General features: G+C 47.2%; 1 protein-coding gene across 1 annotated transcript in view; it reads right to left on the reverse strand.

Moving 5' to 3' along the window:
* LOC122942209 (alpha-2-macroglobulin-like protein 1) overlaps positions 1 to 18,510 on the reverse strand; it is a 288,592-nt gene that overhangs the window by 35,519 nt on the left and 234,563 nt on the right. The window contains exon 30 of the mRNA XM_044299708.1: positions 13,709 to 13,912. Within this exon, the coding sequence (XP_044155643.1) occupies positions 13,709 to 13,912 (204 nt within the window). The remainder of the gene's footprint in view (positions 1 to 13,708; positions 13,913 to 18,510) is intronic.

An 18,510-nucleotide genomic window follows, 5' to 3' on the forward strand; every position in this document is an offset into this window, starting at 1 on the left:
ATTCTGGGTTTTAAAAAAACACCCATTTTTGGCAATACCCTAAATCTGGGGCCTTTTGCTGCATTTGTCACAGTGAAACACAAGCTTGAAAAACTGCAATAATATTCTGGATTTAAAAAAACAACCTTTTTGGGCAAGAAACTACATCTGGGGCATTTGCTGCTTCTGTCAATATGAAATACAAGCTTGAAATATTGCAATAATATTCTAGGTTTAAAAAAACACCCATTTTTTGCAATACCGTACATCTGGGGCCTTTGCGGCATTTGTCACAGTGAAATACAAGCTTGAAATACTGCAATAATATTCTGGGTTTAAAAAAAACATCCAATTTTGGCAAAACCATACATCTGCGGCCTTTGCTGCATTTGTCACAGTGAAATACAAGCTTGAAATACTGCGGTTTTATTCTGGGTTTAAAAAAACACCCATTTTTGGCAATACCCTACATCTGGGGCCTGTGCTGCATTTGTCACTGTGAAACACAAGCTTGAAAAACTGCAATAATATTCTGGGTTTAAAAAAACAACAATTTTTGACAAGAACCTACATCTGGGGCCTTTGCTGCATTTGTCAAGGTGAAATACAAGCTTGAAATATTGCAATAATATTCTGGGTTTAAAAAAAACACAAATTTTGGGGAATACCCTACATCTGGGTCCTTTGCTGCATTTGTCACAGTGAAATACAAGCGTTAGATACTGCTGTTATATTCTGTTATAAAACAAACACCCATTTTGGGCAAGATAATAAATTTGCGGCCTTTGCGGCAATTGTCAAAGTGAAATGCAAGCGTTAGATACTGCTGTTATATTCTGTTATAAAAAAAAATTCATTTTGGGCAAGATAATAAAATTGCGGCTTTTGCTGCATTTGTCAAAGTGAAATAAAAGCGTTAGATAATGATGTTATATTCTATTAATAAACACCCATTTTGGGCAAGATAATAAATTTGCGGCCTTTGCTGCATTTGTCACAGTGAAATACAAGCTTGAAAAACTGCAATAATATTCTGGGCTTAAAAATACAGCAATTTTGGGCAATACCCTACATCTGGGGCCTTTGCTGCATTTGTGCCAGTGAAATACAAGCTTGAAATACTGCAATAATATTCTGATTTAAAAAAAAAAAAAAACATTTTTGGCAATAATCTACATCTGGGGCCTTTGCTGCATTTGTCACAGTGAAATACAAGCGATAGATACTGATGTTTTATTCTATTAAAAAAAAACACCCATTTTGGGCAAGATAATAAATTTGCGGCCTTTGCTGCATTTGTCAAAGTGAAATAAAAGCGTTAGATACTGCTGTTATATTATATTAAAAAACACCCATTTTGGGCACGATATTAAGTTTGCAGTTCTGTTCTTCACCCCCAGATAATTATTTTAATCTTTCTTCTTTATTACTGGTATCAGCACTACTCCCATTCGGCACAGGTGGTTTTAATCACAGAGGTATATAAATGGTCATTGACCTGTAGCTCCTGATAGCAATGGACATGTTGTGTTAGACAACTGTTTACATGGTGTAGTACTGCGTGGTGGCCTTTGTTTTTGTGGTACTGTGCTGGTGGGTTGGTGGGACCCAGTGCCATGGGTGGCATTGTCATACAGCAGAGGTGCTGTTTGACTCCTGGGTCCCGCCGCTTTGTCACCTCATTGTCGCTGCGCCTTTTTGTCAGAGTAGGTCCAACTCAAAGAGGCGACCTTGGCGTGGTGAGTGGGCTTATGCCTTTTGATCAAAATGTACACTAATGCCTCTTGTACAGCATGCAGTATGGGGGGCTGTACACTTTAATATAGCGCTGAGAAGCGAGTTAGATCAAAGCATAGCATTGTGGTTGTGCCATCCAGTTCTGTTCTTCACCCCCAGATTATTACGTTTGCAGCCTTTGATGCATTTGTCACAGTGAAATACAAGATTGAAAAACTGCAATAATATCCTTGGTTTAATAAGCACCCATTTTGGGCAAGAAACTACATCTGGGACCTTTGCTGCTTTTGTCACAGTGAAATACAAGCCTGAAATACTGCATTAATATTCTGGGTTTAAAAAAAAACACCAATTTTTGGCAATACCCTACATCTGGGACCTTTGCTGCATTTGTCACAGTGAAATACAAGCGTTAGATACTGCTGCTATATTTTAGTAAAAAAGACACATTTTGGGCAAGATAATACATTTGCTGCCTTTGCTGAATTTATCACAGTTAAATACAAGCTTGAAATACTGCAATAATATTCTGGGTTTAAAAAAACAACCATTTTTGGCAATACCACACATCTGGGGCCTTTGCTGCATTTGTCACAGTGAATTACAAGCGTTAGATACTGCTGTTATATTCTGTTATCAAAAAAACACCCATTTTGGGCAATATACTATATTTGCGGCATTTGCTGCATTTGTCATAGTGAAATACAAGCGGCTAGATACTGCTGTTATATTCTGTTATTAAAAAAACACCCATTTTGGGCAAGATACAAAATTTGCGGCAATTGTCACAGCGAAATACAACCAGTCAATACTGCAGTTACATTGTTGGTTGACAAATTAACATTTTTTGTGACCTTGAAGTAATTGTATAAAATGTGCCTGTCACACTGTTTTGTGACCTCAACACATTTTTCCTACTTATGATACCGGCACTGCCTTACTCTCAGTGAACTAAATTGTTGACTATTGGCGGGTACATTTTTTGCCTGACATAAACCATCTGTTAGTTTGGTGGGTGAACACAAAGAATGAGGAGAGCGTCAAATAAGGGACGTGGCCCCGGTCATGGTGCTGCTGGTGGAGCTCCTGTTGCAGGGAGAGGACGTGGTCGATCTGTGTCAGCTACACGCACAAGTGAAACACCTTCCTCAGGTGCGAGTAGGCGACAGAATCTTCAGCGTTATTTGGTAGCGCCGAATGCGGCTATACGAATGGTGAGGCCAGAACAAGTATAGGCACTAGTAGATTGGGTGGCTGACAGTGCCTCCAGTCCTTTCACATTGTCTCCCACCCAGTCTCCTGCTGCAAGATCAGAGTTGTCACCTGCAGCCCATGTCCATCAGCCCTTCACCTCACCCCATTGCAAATCAGCGAAGCTGTCTGAGCCCCAAGTCATGGAGCAGTCTCTTATGCTTTTTGATGAATCTGCTAGCAGGGTTTCCCAGGGCCATCCACATAGCCCTGCCCCAGAAGAGAAGAGATTGAGTGCACCCATGCCCAACCACTTATGTTTCAGGATGAGTACATGGGAGGACCACCGCAGCACGTCTCGGATGATGATGACACACAGGTGCCAACTGCTGGGGCTTTCAAAAGTGTGCAGACCGACAAGGAGTGCAGGGGTGAAGACTGGGTGGAAGATGATGTAGAGGACGATGAGGTCCTCGACCCCACATGGAATCAAGGTCATGCGAGTGACCTGTGTAGTTCGGAGTAAGAGACGGTGGTCGAATAGAGCCATCAGCACAGCAGAAAAGGGAGCAGAGTGCAAAAGTGGAGCGGCCGTCCCCTAGACAGTACGCCTGCTACTGCCCACCGCAGCAAAGGACCGAGCACACCAAAGCCATCTCCAAGGAGTTCCCTGGCGTGGCAGTTCTTCAGACAATGTGCTGATGACAAGACACAATCAGAGCCTGAAGCGAGGCATAAACGTTCTCAACCTGAGCACAACCTGCATGACCAGGCATCTAAGTGCAAAGCACGAGCTGCAGTGGAGTATGTCACGAACGTACCTGTACGCAGATGGATACCGCATGTGACAAGGGGTGGTTAACTTCCGGTTAACCCTTTACAGGGAGTGCAGAATTATTAGGCAAGTTGTATTTTTGAGGATTAATTTTATTATTGAACAACAACCATGTTCTCAATGAACCCAAAAAACTCATTAAGAAAGGTCTCTGGCTCAACCTGCTTCATCTTCTGCTGCAGTCTCGGCCTCTTCATCCACCTCTGGAGTGACAGTGGCACCTGCCACCCCGCAAACAGAGGATCTGCCAGCAACACCACCACCTGGGTTACCAAGCATCTCAACAATGTTCCATGGAAGCGTTCAACTCTCTATCTCCCAAACACTGGAGCAAAAGAGAAAGTACCCCCCCTACCCACCTGCGATCCCTGGCCTTGAAGGGCAGCTTTTCAAAATTACTGGCCTTTGAAATGCTGTCATTCCGTATGGTGGAGACAGAGAGTTTTAAAAGCCTTATGGTGGTGGCTGTCCCACAGTACGTCATGGCCAGCCGCCACCACTTTTCCAGACGAGCCATCCCTTCACTGCACAATCAAGTGGGGGACAAAATCAGTTGTGGACTGCGCAACTCCATCTGTGGCAAGGTCCACCTAACTAAGGATACGTGGACCAGTAAGCACGGTCAGGGATGTTAAACAGCACACTGGTTAAATGCAGTGGCGGCTGGACCTGAGGCGGATAGCAGTTTGGTGCATGTCCTTCCACCACCGAGGATTGCAGGGAGCTTATCTTTGCCTCCTGTTGCTTCCCCCTCCTACTCTGCTTATTCATCCTCTACTGCCTCCTCATCCGGTCAGCGTAACACCTTCACCACTACTTCAGCACAACCAGGGGTGAATGACAGCAGGCAGTTTTAAAACGTATCTGTTTGGGGGACAAACCCCATACCGCGCAGGAGCTGTGGATGGGCATGGAACAACAGACCGATAAGTGGTTGGTGCCAGTAAGCCTCAAGCCTGGCCTGGTGGTAAGCGATAATGGGCAAAATCTCGTAGCAGCTTTGGGACTAGCAGGTTTGATACACATCCCTTGTCCTGGCGCATGTGCTGAATTTGGTGGTGCAGAGGTTCCTTAAAAATTACCCCGATATGTCAGAGCTGCTGCAGAAAGTTCGGGCCGTCTGTGCGCGCTTTCGGCGTTATCACCCTGCAGCTGCTCGCCTGTCAGCGCTGCAGCGTAACTTCGGCCTTGCCGCTCACCACCTCATATGCGACATGCCCACAAGGTGGAACTCCACCTTGCACATGCTGGCCAGACTGTGCGAGCAGCAGAAGGCGATAGTGGAGTTTCAGCTGCAGCACGCACGGGTGAGTCGCTCGGCGGAACAGCACCACTTCACCACCAATGACTGGGCATCCATGCGAGACCTGTCTGCCTTGTTGCACTGTTTCGAGTACTCCACCAACATGGCCAGTGCCGATGACACCGTTCTGAGCATTACTATCCCACTTCTATGCCTCCTTGAAAAAATGCTTAGGGCGATGATGGAAGAGGATGTGGCACAGGAGGAGGAAGAGGGATCATTTCATAGGGTTTCAGGCCAGTCATTCACAAGTGGCTCCGAGGGTGGGTTCCTGCACACAATTGTCCAGCCAGGGCACAGTTCTGGAGGATGACGAGGTGGAGGGTGAGGAGGAGTAGATAGAGGAGGAAGAACCTTGTTCACAGCAGGGTGTCACCCAAACCAGCTCATGGCCATCACTGGGGAGTGGCCAGGGGGATACAGAGGACACAGACAATACACCTCCCATAGAGGACAGCTTTTCGTTGCCTCTGGCAGCCTGGCACACATGAGCGCTTACATGCTGCAGTGTCTCCGCAACGACCACCGAGTTGCCCACATTCTAACTTGTGCTTATTACTGGGTGGCCACGCTGCTGGATCCCCGTTACAAGGACAATGTTCCATCCTGAATTCCGTCACTGAAGCGTGATTATAAGATGCGCGAGTACAAGCACGCGCTGGTAGACGAGCTGCTGGTGGCATTCCCATCTGACAGTGGGGCCCAGTGGAAGCACAAGGCGAAGGCAGAGGAGGAGGAACGCAAGCTGGGGCACCGCCAGAACCTCAGAAGGCAGGGTTAGCATGGCCGAAATGTGGAAAATCTTTGTCAGTACGCCTCAACAACCAGCACCACCAGCTGATATGGAGCGTCTTAGCAGGAGGCAGCATTTCAGCAACATGGTGGAGCAGTACATGTACTAACTAATGGGTCTGCCCCCTTCAACTTCTGGGTCTCCAAATTTGGAACCTGGCCTGAGCTTGCCCTTTACGCCTTGGAGGTGCTGGCCTGCCCTGCAGCCAGTGTATTGTCTGAACATATGTTTGGCACAGCAGGGGGCTTTATCACAGACAAGCGCAGCCGCCTGTCCACAGCCAATGTGGACAAGCTTACATTCTTACGTTCAATAAAATAAACCAGGCATGGATCCCACAGGACTTGTCTATACCTTGTACATAATATACATGTATTCCGGCCTTACCCAGCCATTGTTATACTACAGCGAAATTGCTCATTGTTGTATTTTTTATATTTCCCACTCTTTTGGGGTGTGCCCTAATTTAAAAAAAAAATAATTAAACCAAAAACCACCTACACTGCTACATCCCCCCCCCCCAACCTCCTACTCCATATGGACCTCCAGCTCATACATCAAGATTATTTTTTGTTAATTTTTATGTATTTTATTATATTTTAGGTCATTTCACTAATTTTTCTGATACATTGTTGGGTTACATATCCCAAATTTTTGGCTGAGATATACTCCTGCTCTACCTAGTGGACAAGTTAATAAATTTCACTAATTTGTCTGTTACATTGTTGGCTGAAATTCACCAATTTTTGGCTGTGATATACCCCTGCTTTACCTAGTGGACAGGTTCATAAATTTCACTATTTTTTATGTTACATAGTTGGGTGACATTCATTAATTTTTGGCTGTGATATACCCCTGCTTTACCTAGTGGACAGGTTCATAAATTTCACTATTTTTTATGTTACATAGTTGGGTGACATTCATTAATTTTTGGCTGTGATATACCCCTGCTCTACCTAGTTGTCATGGTCTTACCTCCTTGCTGTTCCCTTCGTTTGACATGTGCTGGCGGCCATCTTGGTTTCTGGGTTTTCTTGTAGCCTCCCACCCTGCGGCTCCTCCTTCCCACTGGGAGGAGCTGGATGCCTAGCTCATATATATAGGAGGTCTGTGGCTTCAGTTCCTTGCTTGGTCCTCCTGTGTTCACATGCTTCCAAGACTGCTGCTGCTTCTGGTTCCTGATCCTGGCCTCGTCTGACTACCCCGTTGGTTCCTGATTCCGGCTTCGTCTGACTACCCCGTTGGTTCCTGATTCCGGCTTCGTCTGACTACCCCGTTGGTTCCTGTTCCTGGCTTCGTCTGACTACCCTTCTGGTTCCTGACCTCTGTCTCCGCAAGACCCTGCTTCGGTTTAGCCATCCGTTCGGACTTTGCTTACGGCTTGCTCTTCAATAAAACCTTCTTATTTTCCACTTATCTCTTGTTGTACGTCTGGTTCATGGTTCCATGACATTAGGACCAAGCCATGAATTCTGACGGTACAGGGCCACCCTCGCTACCTACGCTGGTTGCCAGACTTGATCAGCAGGATCACCTGTTGGGTCGGTTCGCTGTGGCGTTGCAAACCCTGCTTGAACGCACGGCTCATTTAGCTTCCGTTGCCGATGGGTCGGTTGTCGCTCCTGGGCCCGCTCCTACTGCCGCTCCGGTTGTTGCGCCAGAGTCTACCCTGACACCTGTTGCTGCGCCTGTGGTGTTTCAGGGTATGACCGGTTCTGCCCCCCTTCCACAGCGCTTTGGGGGAGAGCCAACTCAGTGCCGAGGTTTCCTTAACCAGGTGGGCATTTACTTCGAGTTGCTGCCACATGCCTTTCCTACTGAGAGATCAAGGGTGGGCTTCTTGATCTCGCTGCTCTCGGACAAGGCCTTAGCCTGGGCCAGCCCTTTATGGGAGAACAACAATCCGGTGGTTGCCGAATTTTCCGGTTTTGTTGCTTCTCTTCGGAAGGTATTCGATGTGCCGGCTCGTGCTGCCTCTGCTGCGAAGCTCCTTATGTCCATCAGACAGGGTTCACGATCCGTAGCTGAATACGCCATTGAGTTTCGTACCCTGGCAGCAGAGGTGGGCTGGAATAATGAGGCTCTGGTCGCTGCTTTCTCTCATGGTCTCTCGGATGCCTTGAAGGATGAGGTTGCAGCTAAGGACCTACCAGTGGAGCTCGAGTCTCTTATTTCTTTCCTGATTTTGATTGACACCAGACTCAGGGAGAGACCTTCCTTTAAGGAGAGCCTGCGGAGGTCTCCTAACAGATTGGCGCCTACGTTTGCTGTCCCACCCGTGCCTCCCTCTCCTCCCACGCCTCCTGGGGATGACTTGTCTGGGGGTGAACCCATGCAGCGGGGGTTTGCTCGCCTGTCTGAGGGGGAGAGGGTACTCCGGAGACGCGAGGGCCGATGCATGTACTGTGGTCTCGGTGGGCATTTTCAGTTGGCATGTCCGAACCGTCCGGGAGAACGCTCGCACCTGAGGTCCTGTCGGGGGCAGATCTTGGGTGGAGTCTCCTCGTCCCCGGTTTCCCGTGTTGACAAACCACTGATCACGGTTGTCCTCTCCTGGGTCGGGGGCTCGGTGACGACCCAGGCGTTGGTGGACTCTGGTGCTGGTGGTTTGTTCATTGATAGAGTGTTCGTTGCCGCCAATTCCATTCCTCTGCAGCCTCGAGGTTCCCCACTGGCTCTTGAGGCGATAGACGGCAGACCCCTTCTGCCACCACACGTGACTCATGAGACCCTTCCAGTGGGGATAGCCATTGGTGCCGTTCACAGAGAGTCGGTCTGTCTCCAGGTTATTTCGTCTCCACACTACTCGGTGGTCTTGGGGTACCCCTGGCTCCAGAAGCATAATCCGACTTTCGATTGGAGATCGGTCGAGATCCTCTCGTGGTCACCGCAGTGTGGGGCTAGTTGCATCCATGGGCCTGTCAAGTTGCTGTGTACTTCCTCGGACTCTCTGTTGCCTCCTGAATACGAAGAGTACCGGGATGTATTCGATAAGGTGCGCGCGGTTGCCCTACCTCCGCACCGCCCATACGATTGTGCCATAGAGTTACAATCCGGTGCCGTTCCTCCTCGTGGCAAAGTCTATCCACTGTCGGTAGCGGAGAATGAGGCCATGGAGGAGTACGTGAGGGAGGCGCTTTCACGCGGACACATTCGCAAATCCTCGTCCCCGGCAGGGGCTGGATTTTTCTTTGTGAAAAAGAAGGGCGGCGAGTTGAGGCCTTGCATCGATTACAGGGGTCTCAATCGCATCACGATCAAGAACGCTTACCCGATACCCTTGATTTCCGAGCTGTTCGATCGCCTCAAAGGGGCCACGGTCTTTACCAAACTCGACCTGAGGGCGGCATATAACCTGGTAAGGATCAAGGCGGGCGATGAGTGGAAGACCGCGTTTAACACCAGGACCGGTCATTATGAATCCTTGGTTATGCCCTTTGGGTTGTGCAATGCGCCCGCAGTCTTCCAGGAATTCATCAACGATGTTTTCCGTGACCTGTTGCAGCAGTGTGTGGTGGTCTATCTGGATGACATCTTGGTATATTCTGCATCCATGGAGGCCCACATTCTGGATGTCAGACGAGTGTTGCAACGCTTACGAGAGAACAAGCTGTTCGGTAAGCTTGAGAAATGCGAATTTCACCGATCCCAGGTAACCTTCTTAGGTTACATCATTTCCGCTGAGGGGTTCTCCATGGATCCTGAGAAGGTTTCGGCTGTCTTACAGTGGCCCCAGCCCAGTGGGCTTCGTGCCCTGCAGCGCTTTTTGGGCTTCGCCAATTATTATCGGAAGTTCATCAGGGACTTTTCCATGCTAGCCAAGCCTCTCACGGATCTGACCAGGAAGGGCAGTAATCCTCAGGTCTGGCCGCTCGAGGCCATCCGAGCTTTTGAGGCTCTAAAGTCCGCCTTTGTGTCGGCTCCGATTCTGTCGCATCCCAACCCTGGGTTGCCTTTTGTCCTCGAGGTGGACGCGTCTGAGTCGGGAGTAGGCGCCCTCCTGTCTCAGCGTAGAACACCAGAGGGTCCTCTGCTTCCTTGTGGGTTTTACTCCCGGAAACTGTCTTCCGCGGAGTGCAACTATCAGATTGGTGACAGGGAGTTATTGGCCATCGTGCAGGCCCTTAAAGAATGGAGGCACTTGCTCGAGGGCTCGGTGGTTCCGGTTCTCATCCTGACGGACCACAAGAATCTGACCTACCTCTCTGAGGCCAAGAGATTGACACCACGTCAGGCCAGATGGGCTCTGTTCTTGTCACGTTTTAATTACGTGGTCTCCTACCTACCCGGCTCCAAGAACATCAGAGCGGATGCCTTATCACGGCAGTACTCCGAGCTGTCCGGGGAGGAGTCGATTCCGACTACGGTCATACCCCCGAATCAGATCCTGGCCGCTATTCGCACCAGCCTGACTTCTCCTCTGGGTGAGCAGATTTTGGCGGCTCAATCTGGTGCTCCCTCTGGGAGACCCAACGGCAGATGTTTTGTGCCTGAGGAGTTGCGCACTCGGTTGTTGCGAACCTACCATAACTCCAAGGCCGCGGGGCACCCTGGAAAGAATCAGCTGTCCTGGGCGGTTTCACGTCTGTTCTGGTGGCCTTCTCTACGTTCCGACATCGCCGCATATGTAGCGGCATGCTCCGTTTGTGCCCAGAGTAAGTCCCCTCGGCACCTTCCGTTGGGCCTTTTGCAACCCATAGCCACCGGGGAGCGTCCATGGTCACACCTGGGGATGGATTTCATTGTGGACCTCCCTGCATCCCGAGGCCATACGGTCATTCTCATGATTGTGGATCGGTTTTCCAAAATGTGCCACTGTGTTCCTCTCAAGAAGTTACCCTCTGCACAAGAGTTGGCCTCGATTTTTGCCAGGGAGGTCTTCCGGTTGCACGGTTTGCCCAAGGAGATTGTGTCGGATCGGGGGAGTCAGTTTGTGTCCAGGTTCTGGCGCGCCTTTTGCTCCCAGTTGGGGATTCATCTCTCTTTCTCCTCGGCCTACCACCCTCAGTCCAATGGGGCCGCACAACGATCCAATCAGGCCTTGGAGCAATTCCTTCGTTGCTATGTCTCCGATCACCAAGACAATTGGGTTGACCTCCTGCCTTGGGCTGAGTTTGCCAGGAACACGGCGGTGAACTCTTCCTCTGGGACGTCTCCCTTCATGGCCAATTATGGGTTCCAACCTGCCGTGTTACCGGAGGTATTCTCTCCCCAGGATATTCCGGCTGTGGAGGATCACCTTTCCGTCCTACGTGCTTCTTGGGTACAGATCCAGAGGTCCCTTGAGGTCTCTGCGCAGCGCCAGAAACTCCAGGCTGATCGCAGACGAGCGCCCGCTCCTTCCTACCAGGTCGGAGACCGCGTATGGTTGTCCACCCGCAACCTCAACCTTCGAGTGCCCACTCCCAAGCTGGCGCCTCGCTTTGTTGGTCCCTTCCGAGTGCTTCGCAGGGTAAACCCGGTAGCCTATGCCCTTGCGCTTCCTCCTGGCATGCGGATCTCCAACGTGTTTCATGTCTCCCTGTTGAAGCCACTGGTGTGTAATCGTTTCACTTCCTCGATTCCTCGGCCTCGTCCGGTCCAAGTGGGCAATCGTGAGGAGTATGAGGTGAGCAATATCCTGGACTCACGCCTGGTCCGCGGCCGGGTGCAGTTTTTGGTCCATTGGCGTGGTTATGGTCCAGAGGAGCGTTCCTGGGTTCCCTCCGCAGATGTCCATGCTCCTGTCTTGCTCCGAGCCTTCCACGCACGCTTCCCTCAGAAACCGTTCCTTACTCCGCGGAGGAGGGGCCCTTGAGGGGGAGGTACTGTCATGGTCTTACCTCCTTGCTGTTCCCTTCGTTTGACATGTGCTGGCGGCCATCTTGGTTTCTGGGTTTTCTTGTAGCCTCCCACCCTGCGGCTCCTCCTTCCCACTGGGAGGAGCTGGATGCCTAGCTCATATATATAGGAGGTCTGTGGCTTCAGTTCCTTGCTTGGTCCTCCTGTGTTCACATGCTTCCAAGACTGCTGCTGCTTCTGGTTCCTGATCCTGGCCTCGTCTGACTACCCCGTTGGTTCCTGATTCCGGCTTCGTCTGACTACCCCGTTGGTTCCTGATTCCGGCTTCGTCTGACTACCCCGTTGGTTCCTGATTCCGGCTTCGTCTGACTACCCCGTTGGTTCCTGTTCCTGGCTTCGTCTGACTACCCTTCTGGTTCCTGACCTCTGTCTCCGCAAGACCCTGCTTCGGTTTAGCCATCCGTTCGGACTTTGCTTACGGCTTGCTCTTCAATAAAACCTTCTTATTTTCCACTTATCTCTTGTTGTACGTCTGGTTCATGGTTCCATGACACTAGTAGACAGGTTAATACATTTCACTAATTTTTCTGTTACATAGTTGGGTGACATTCATCAATTTTTGAAGGATATAGAAAGGCTGAGCACTCACCACCTGGGCCAGACAGAGACACAGACCATGCAGTACATGGTCTGTGTCTCTGTCTGGCCCAGGTGGTGAGTGCTCAGCCTTTCTATATCCTTCACATTGTTTTTACCTATGACTGGGTGAGTCATTCTAGGCCTAGTAGCACCCACTCCATTACTATAAACAGAGTGAGCCACCATATCTTTACTTAATTCACCAATTTTTTGCTGTGATATACCCCTGCTCTACCTAGTGGACAAAGAAATACATTTCCCTAATTCGTCTGTTACATTCTTGGGTAACATTTTACAATTTTTGCTGTGAATAAACCCCTGCTCTGCATAGGTGACAGGGACCTACATTTCAAAGAATTGTCTGTTACATTGTCAGGTGACAGTTTACCAATTTTGAAGTATACAAACCCCTGCTCTGCATAGGTGACAGGGACCTGATTTTTGGAAAATCGTCTGTTAAATTGGTGGGTGACATGAACACAGTTTAGCCATGAATAAATTCCCTGCTCTGCATAGTTGACAGGGCCCGAATTTTTTAAAAATAGTCTGTTCCATTGGTGGGTGACATTAACCCATTTTTCCGATGAAAAACCCCTGCTCTGCATACGTAACAGGGACTTAAATTTCTAAAATTCATCTTTAATTGGCCTTTTAATTCGATCCTTCCACTTTAAAATATATTTCACCTTTATTTATGAAAAAATCCCAAATTTACAAAAAAAATTGAAAAATTCTCAATTTTCTAAATTTCTATTTCTCTGCTTCTAAAACAGAAAGTCATATCTAATAAAATATGTATTAATTAACATTACCCATAGGCATACTTTATGTTGGCATCATTTTGGAAATGTAATTTTATTTTATTTTTTAGGACGTTAGAAGGCTTAGAAGTTTAGAAACACTTTTTAAGGACCAGTTCAGGTCTGAAGTCACTTTGTGGGGCTTACAAATTGAAAACCCTCATAAATGTTTTGGAACAGTTTTATTTATTTATAGTATGTTTATAGTATGTGGGAGTACATTTATTTCTTAGGAGGCATGCTGGGCTTGGAAGAAAGGCGGGCTGGGCACTGCAGGGGGGCGTTACTGGGCACTAGAGCAGAGTAATAACGCCCCTCTGGGCACCTTGAGACTTAATTTGCATATCAGAAAAATCGCTTTTCATCTGAATGAAAAGTTGAATAAAAGAAAGAGGACACATGCTGGAATGAAGGTACTTTATTGCACATTGCTATGTTAACGGTTTTATATGGTCAAAATAGATGACAGATTCCCTTTAATAGTCTAGGTTTGTCTTTAACAGAAACAGAAGTTTGTTTGCAAGAAACCTGAGGCACACATATACCCTTAGATTATCAGGAAAGATAATTCAAGGTCACCACATGATGACTACAATAATAGGAACCACACATTTTTCAGTTCAGGTTGAGTTGAGTATCTTTCTGCTTACCTGAACAAAGACACAACCACTCCCCGTTGATGTCACAGTGTAGTCCCCAGGAACATTAGATAGAGTTGCCTTTTGGAGTAGGAGACGGTTATTCTTGTCCACATGGAATTGCTCATGGAATCCCGATTTGAAATTGACTGCCACAGTCATGTCTCCTTTGTCAGAAAATGTCACCTCTGAATACTTAGCCAGGGCCTGAAGAGCCTACTACCGTGTCCTTCAGAAGGAAAAGTTGGTAATTAAAGAGTAACTACTAAACAAATAATTTAGACTAAAACCTTCAGAATCACAGGTGTATATCCATGAAGCAAACAGATCCGCGGATCTGCAAAACACAGACACCGGCAATGTGCTTTCTGCATTTTGAGGATCCGCACATTGCCAGTAAGAAAATGCCTTTTCTTGTGCGCGATTGCAGACAAGAATAGGACATGTTCTATAGGCTCTACAAAATACGCAGTGTTTGACCGATCAGGCCTGATCCTGTGCGCACACTTGCATTCAGTTCGTCCCACCATGATCCATAGAGACCAGACTGGCTTTGTTAGGGGGAGAGAAGGTAAGGACAATACCGCAAGAGTTCTTAACATCCTCTACCATTCAAAGAAGAAATCGCTGCCCCTAGTCCTTCTCAGCACAGATGCTGAGAAGGCTTTTGACAGGGTCAAATGGTCCTTTATGAGAGAGGTCCTTTCTATACAAAAATTCCCAACTTCATTTATATCAGTTATAGATGCCATGTATTCAAGAGCTTCCGCCTCTATCTCAGTCAACAATGTTATCTCCTCCCCGTTTTTAATTTCTAATGGAACTAGACAGGGTTGTCCCTTATCCCCTCTTCTTTTCGTCCTATCTATGGAACCCCTTCTGCAATCCATCCGGTCTGACAGAGATATTAAGGGAATATCTCTCGGAGATCAGGAGCACAAGACGGCAGCCTTTGCCGACGACCTTCTGATGATGATAAGTAACCCTTCAGTAGCCCTACCCAAAATCTATCACCACTTAGATATATTTGGCAAATATTCCAACTTTAAAGTCAATCACAGTAAATCCCTAATTATACATTCTGGCCTCTCGATCCCCCTAGTTAAACGTCTGGAGCATAACTCCCCCTTTAACTGGTCAACCCCCCATTTAACTTACCTGGGTGTTAAGATTAACAAAGACCCTTCCCAATTATACGCTTTAAACTACCTGCCCCTATTGAACCATATTTCTACCTCCCTTAAAAATCTTGACCTACCAATCCTTTCATGGTTTGGAAGAAAAAACTTGCTTATGTCCCTAGTTCTACCTAAGCTGACATATTTACTTCAAGTTCTCCCTATCCCTATTCCTTCCTCGTACTACGCATCGCTTAGATCTTTATTCAGTTCCTTTATTTGGAATGGGAAAAAAGCCTGATTATCGTATAAGACCCTAAACAGACCCAAAGCTTTGGGGGGTATAGCACTTCCGGACCCCGAATTATACGGAAAAGCGGTTTTGTTAGCTAGAGCCGTAGATTGGCTGAGAAACCCTCCTCATAAATCGTGGGTACGGATGGAACAAACATTAGTAAACTCATCTTTTAAAGCCCTCATGCTAGGACATAAAAGTTCCCTCCCCTTCCCATCTGATATAACTCCTTTGATCAAGGCTACTTTCAATGCCTGGAAATGGTTCCAATCTACCACCCTTCATACTCCTTTCCCATCGCCACTTCTTCGAGTGGGTGACATTTTACATACTGCTCCTAAAACCTTACAAGACAGTCTCCCCTTACATCTAAGGAATTTGGATATTAGACTTAGGGAGTTGTTCACAGATGATACTCCTCCTTCGCTAGGTACACTGAGAACGTTGTTGGCAATCTCCCCTCTCCATACGCTCAATAATCCAATATATTATATCAAAACGTATCTCTCCCTTTACATTTCTCTTGGGGACCTGATAAGACCTCTGACATGGTTTGAAAGCCTGTTAGATAACCCACAAAAAATTATATCGAAATTTTACAGCAGATTTAGATCTAACACATCGAATGTTCTGCCTTCCTACTTAGGCCAATGGGAGAAGGATCTAGAACGTACTTTCAATACTAAGGAGATTGACATCATTCTACAAGCCCCCCATAAATCTTCTAGATGCGTTCGTATTCAAGAGAACGGTTACAAGATTATGTCTAGATGGTACAAGACGCCAGATATCGTTTCTAGATACTCAAGCTCTGGATGCGATAAATGTTGGAGATGCCTATCAGACAGAGGCTCCTTCATGCATGTTTGGTGGTCTTGTCCCACTCTTTACGCTTGGTGGGAGAGATTATTTCAAATAACCAACCACATATGCGGTACAGATCTGGTTCCTTCACCAGAAATTGCACTCCTGAACCTATTTCCACCTGATCAGAGGATCTCTAACCGGGAACTTTTAAAACACCTACTTGCTGCAGCAAGATTCCTAATTCCGAAGCTGTGGCTTTCTACAGAAGTCCCATCGGTTAGCCAATGGTTAGTGAAGGTTGACCAAATTCACAGATTCGAAGAAATCTCTTCCTGGGAATTGAGAAACTACCAAAATTTTAAGAAGGTGTGGAAAAATTGGAAAACGTATAGGGCCTACAACGATTAACCCCGAATCCATACTTCAGATCAGGATTTATAAATCCAATAGGTTGGGCTCCTGATTCTTCCAACGACGATTCTCCAACTTTGTCTGAGGCCCCACATCTTTAATAATTGCACCCTTCCACCTTTGCACCCATACCAACTTATCTTTATATACGAGGATACCTCATTTCGGTCAAAGTTCAATCTAACATGATATGTGTAGTTGAATATGCTACTGTATGCGCCGCTAAGAAATGACCAGTGACGTTATTGTTACTATTGTTACCATTGTTACCATTGTGACCACTTTGAGATTCTATTGACTCATTCTGGTATTGAGGGGCTTAGGCCTCTATGTGTAATGCGTATTTTTTGGACTTCAATAAAAAAAATTAAATTAAAAAAAAAAAAAAAAATGTCAGCAGCAATGAAATACCGCCAAATGAAAGCTCTATTAGTGAGGTAAAATTCATTTGGGTGGTAAGTTGTATGACCGAGCAATAAACCGTGAAAGTAGTGTAGTGCAGAATTGTAAAAAGTGATCTGGTCATTAAGGGCGTTTAAGCTAGGGGAGCTGAGCTGGTTAATATGAGGCAAGGTGGGGGAGGTTTGCGCAGAGGGGGGAGGAGGAAGAGGGGGGAAGCGCGCACTCACTCACATACAGTCTGCCCTGCAGTTCTTGTCACTGCCGGGCTGTATTCAGATCATCAGTGAAGCAGGAGCTCCAGCGCTCCCTCTGCTGGCCGCACATCGGGCTGCTGGCTGTGGGAGGACCTCTGAAGGCCCGGGAAACTGCGTTCAGCACAGCCAGCAGCGCGATGTGAGTGTGGCAGAGCAACATCAGGGAAGAGGGTAAGTATGTGTGTTTTTTTTCTTTTCCTAACTCTGCAGATTGGGGGCAAAGGGGGATGGGCACAACTAGAGTGGGGGGGCACAAAAGTGGGCATCTCTACTGAGGGGGCACCTAATCTGCCATAACTACTGTGAGGGGGCCACATATAAAGGCATAACTATGAGGAAGCACATATATCAACTACTGTGAGGGGGACACATAATCTGGCATAACCGCATAACCACTGTGAGGGGCACATATGTGGGCATATCTAATGTGAGGGGCACATAATCTGGCATAACCACTGTAGGGGGCACATATCTGGCATAACTACTGTGAGCGGGCACATATCTGGGCATATCCACTGTGAGGGGCACATATCTGGGCATAACTACTGTGAGGGGGCACATATCTGATAATAACTACTGTGAGGGGGCACATATCTGGTAATAACTACTGTGAAGGGGGCACATATCTGGTCATAACTACTGTGAGGGGCACATATCTGGGCATAACTACTGTGAGGGGCACATATCTGGGCATAACTACTGTGAGGGGCACATACAGTACAGACCAAAAGTTTGGACACACCTTCTCATTCAAAGAGTTTTCTTTATTTTCATGACTATGAAAATTGTAGATTCACAATGAAGGCATCAAAACTATGAATTAACACACGTGGAATTATATACATAACAAAAAAGTGTGAAACAACTGAAAATATGTCATATTCTAGGTTCTTCAAAGTAGCCACCTTTTGCTTTGATTACTGCTTTGCACACTCTTGGCATTCTCTTGATGAGCTTCAAGAGGTAGTCACCTGAAATGGTCTTCCAGCAGTCTTCAAGGAGTTCCCAGAGATACTTAGCACTTGTTGGGCCTTTTGCCTTCACTCTGCGGTCCAGCTCACCCCAAACCATCTCGATTGGTTTGGGGTGTGGAGGCCAGGTCATCTGGCGCAGCACCCCATCACTCTCCTTCATGGTCAAATAGCCCTTACACAGCCTGAAGGTGTGTTTGGGGTCATTGTCCTGTTGAAAAATAAATGATGGTCCAACTAAACGCAAACCGGATGCCGCTGCAAGATGCTGTGGTAGCCATGCTGGTTCAGTATGCCTTCAATTTTTAATAAATCCTCAACAGTGTCACCAGCAAAGCACCCCCACACCATCACACCTCCTCCTCCATGCTTCACGGTGGGAACCAGGCATGTAGAGTCCATCCGTTCACCTTTTCCTCGTCGCACAAAGAACCAAAGATCTCAAATTTGGACTTATCAGACCAAAGCACAGATTTCCACTGGTCTAATGTCCATTCCTTGTGTTCTTTAGCCCAAACAAGTCTCTTCTGCTTGTTGCCTGTCCTTAGCAGTGGTT

Source organism: Bufo gargarizans, chromosome 6, assembly GCF_014858855.1.
Source record: "Bufo gargarizans isolate SCDJY-AF-19 chromosome 6, ASM1485885v1, whole genome shotgun sequence".
Classification (NCBI taxonomy): domain Eukaryota; kingdom Metazoa; phylum Chordata; class Amphibia; order Anura; family Bufonidae; genus Bufo; species Bufo gargarizans.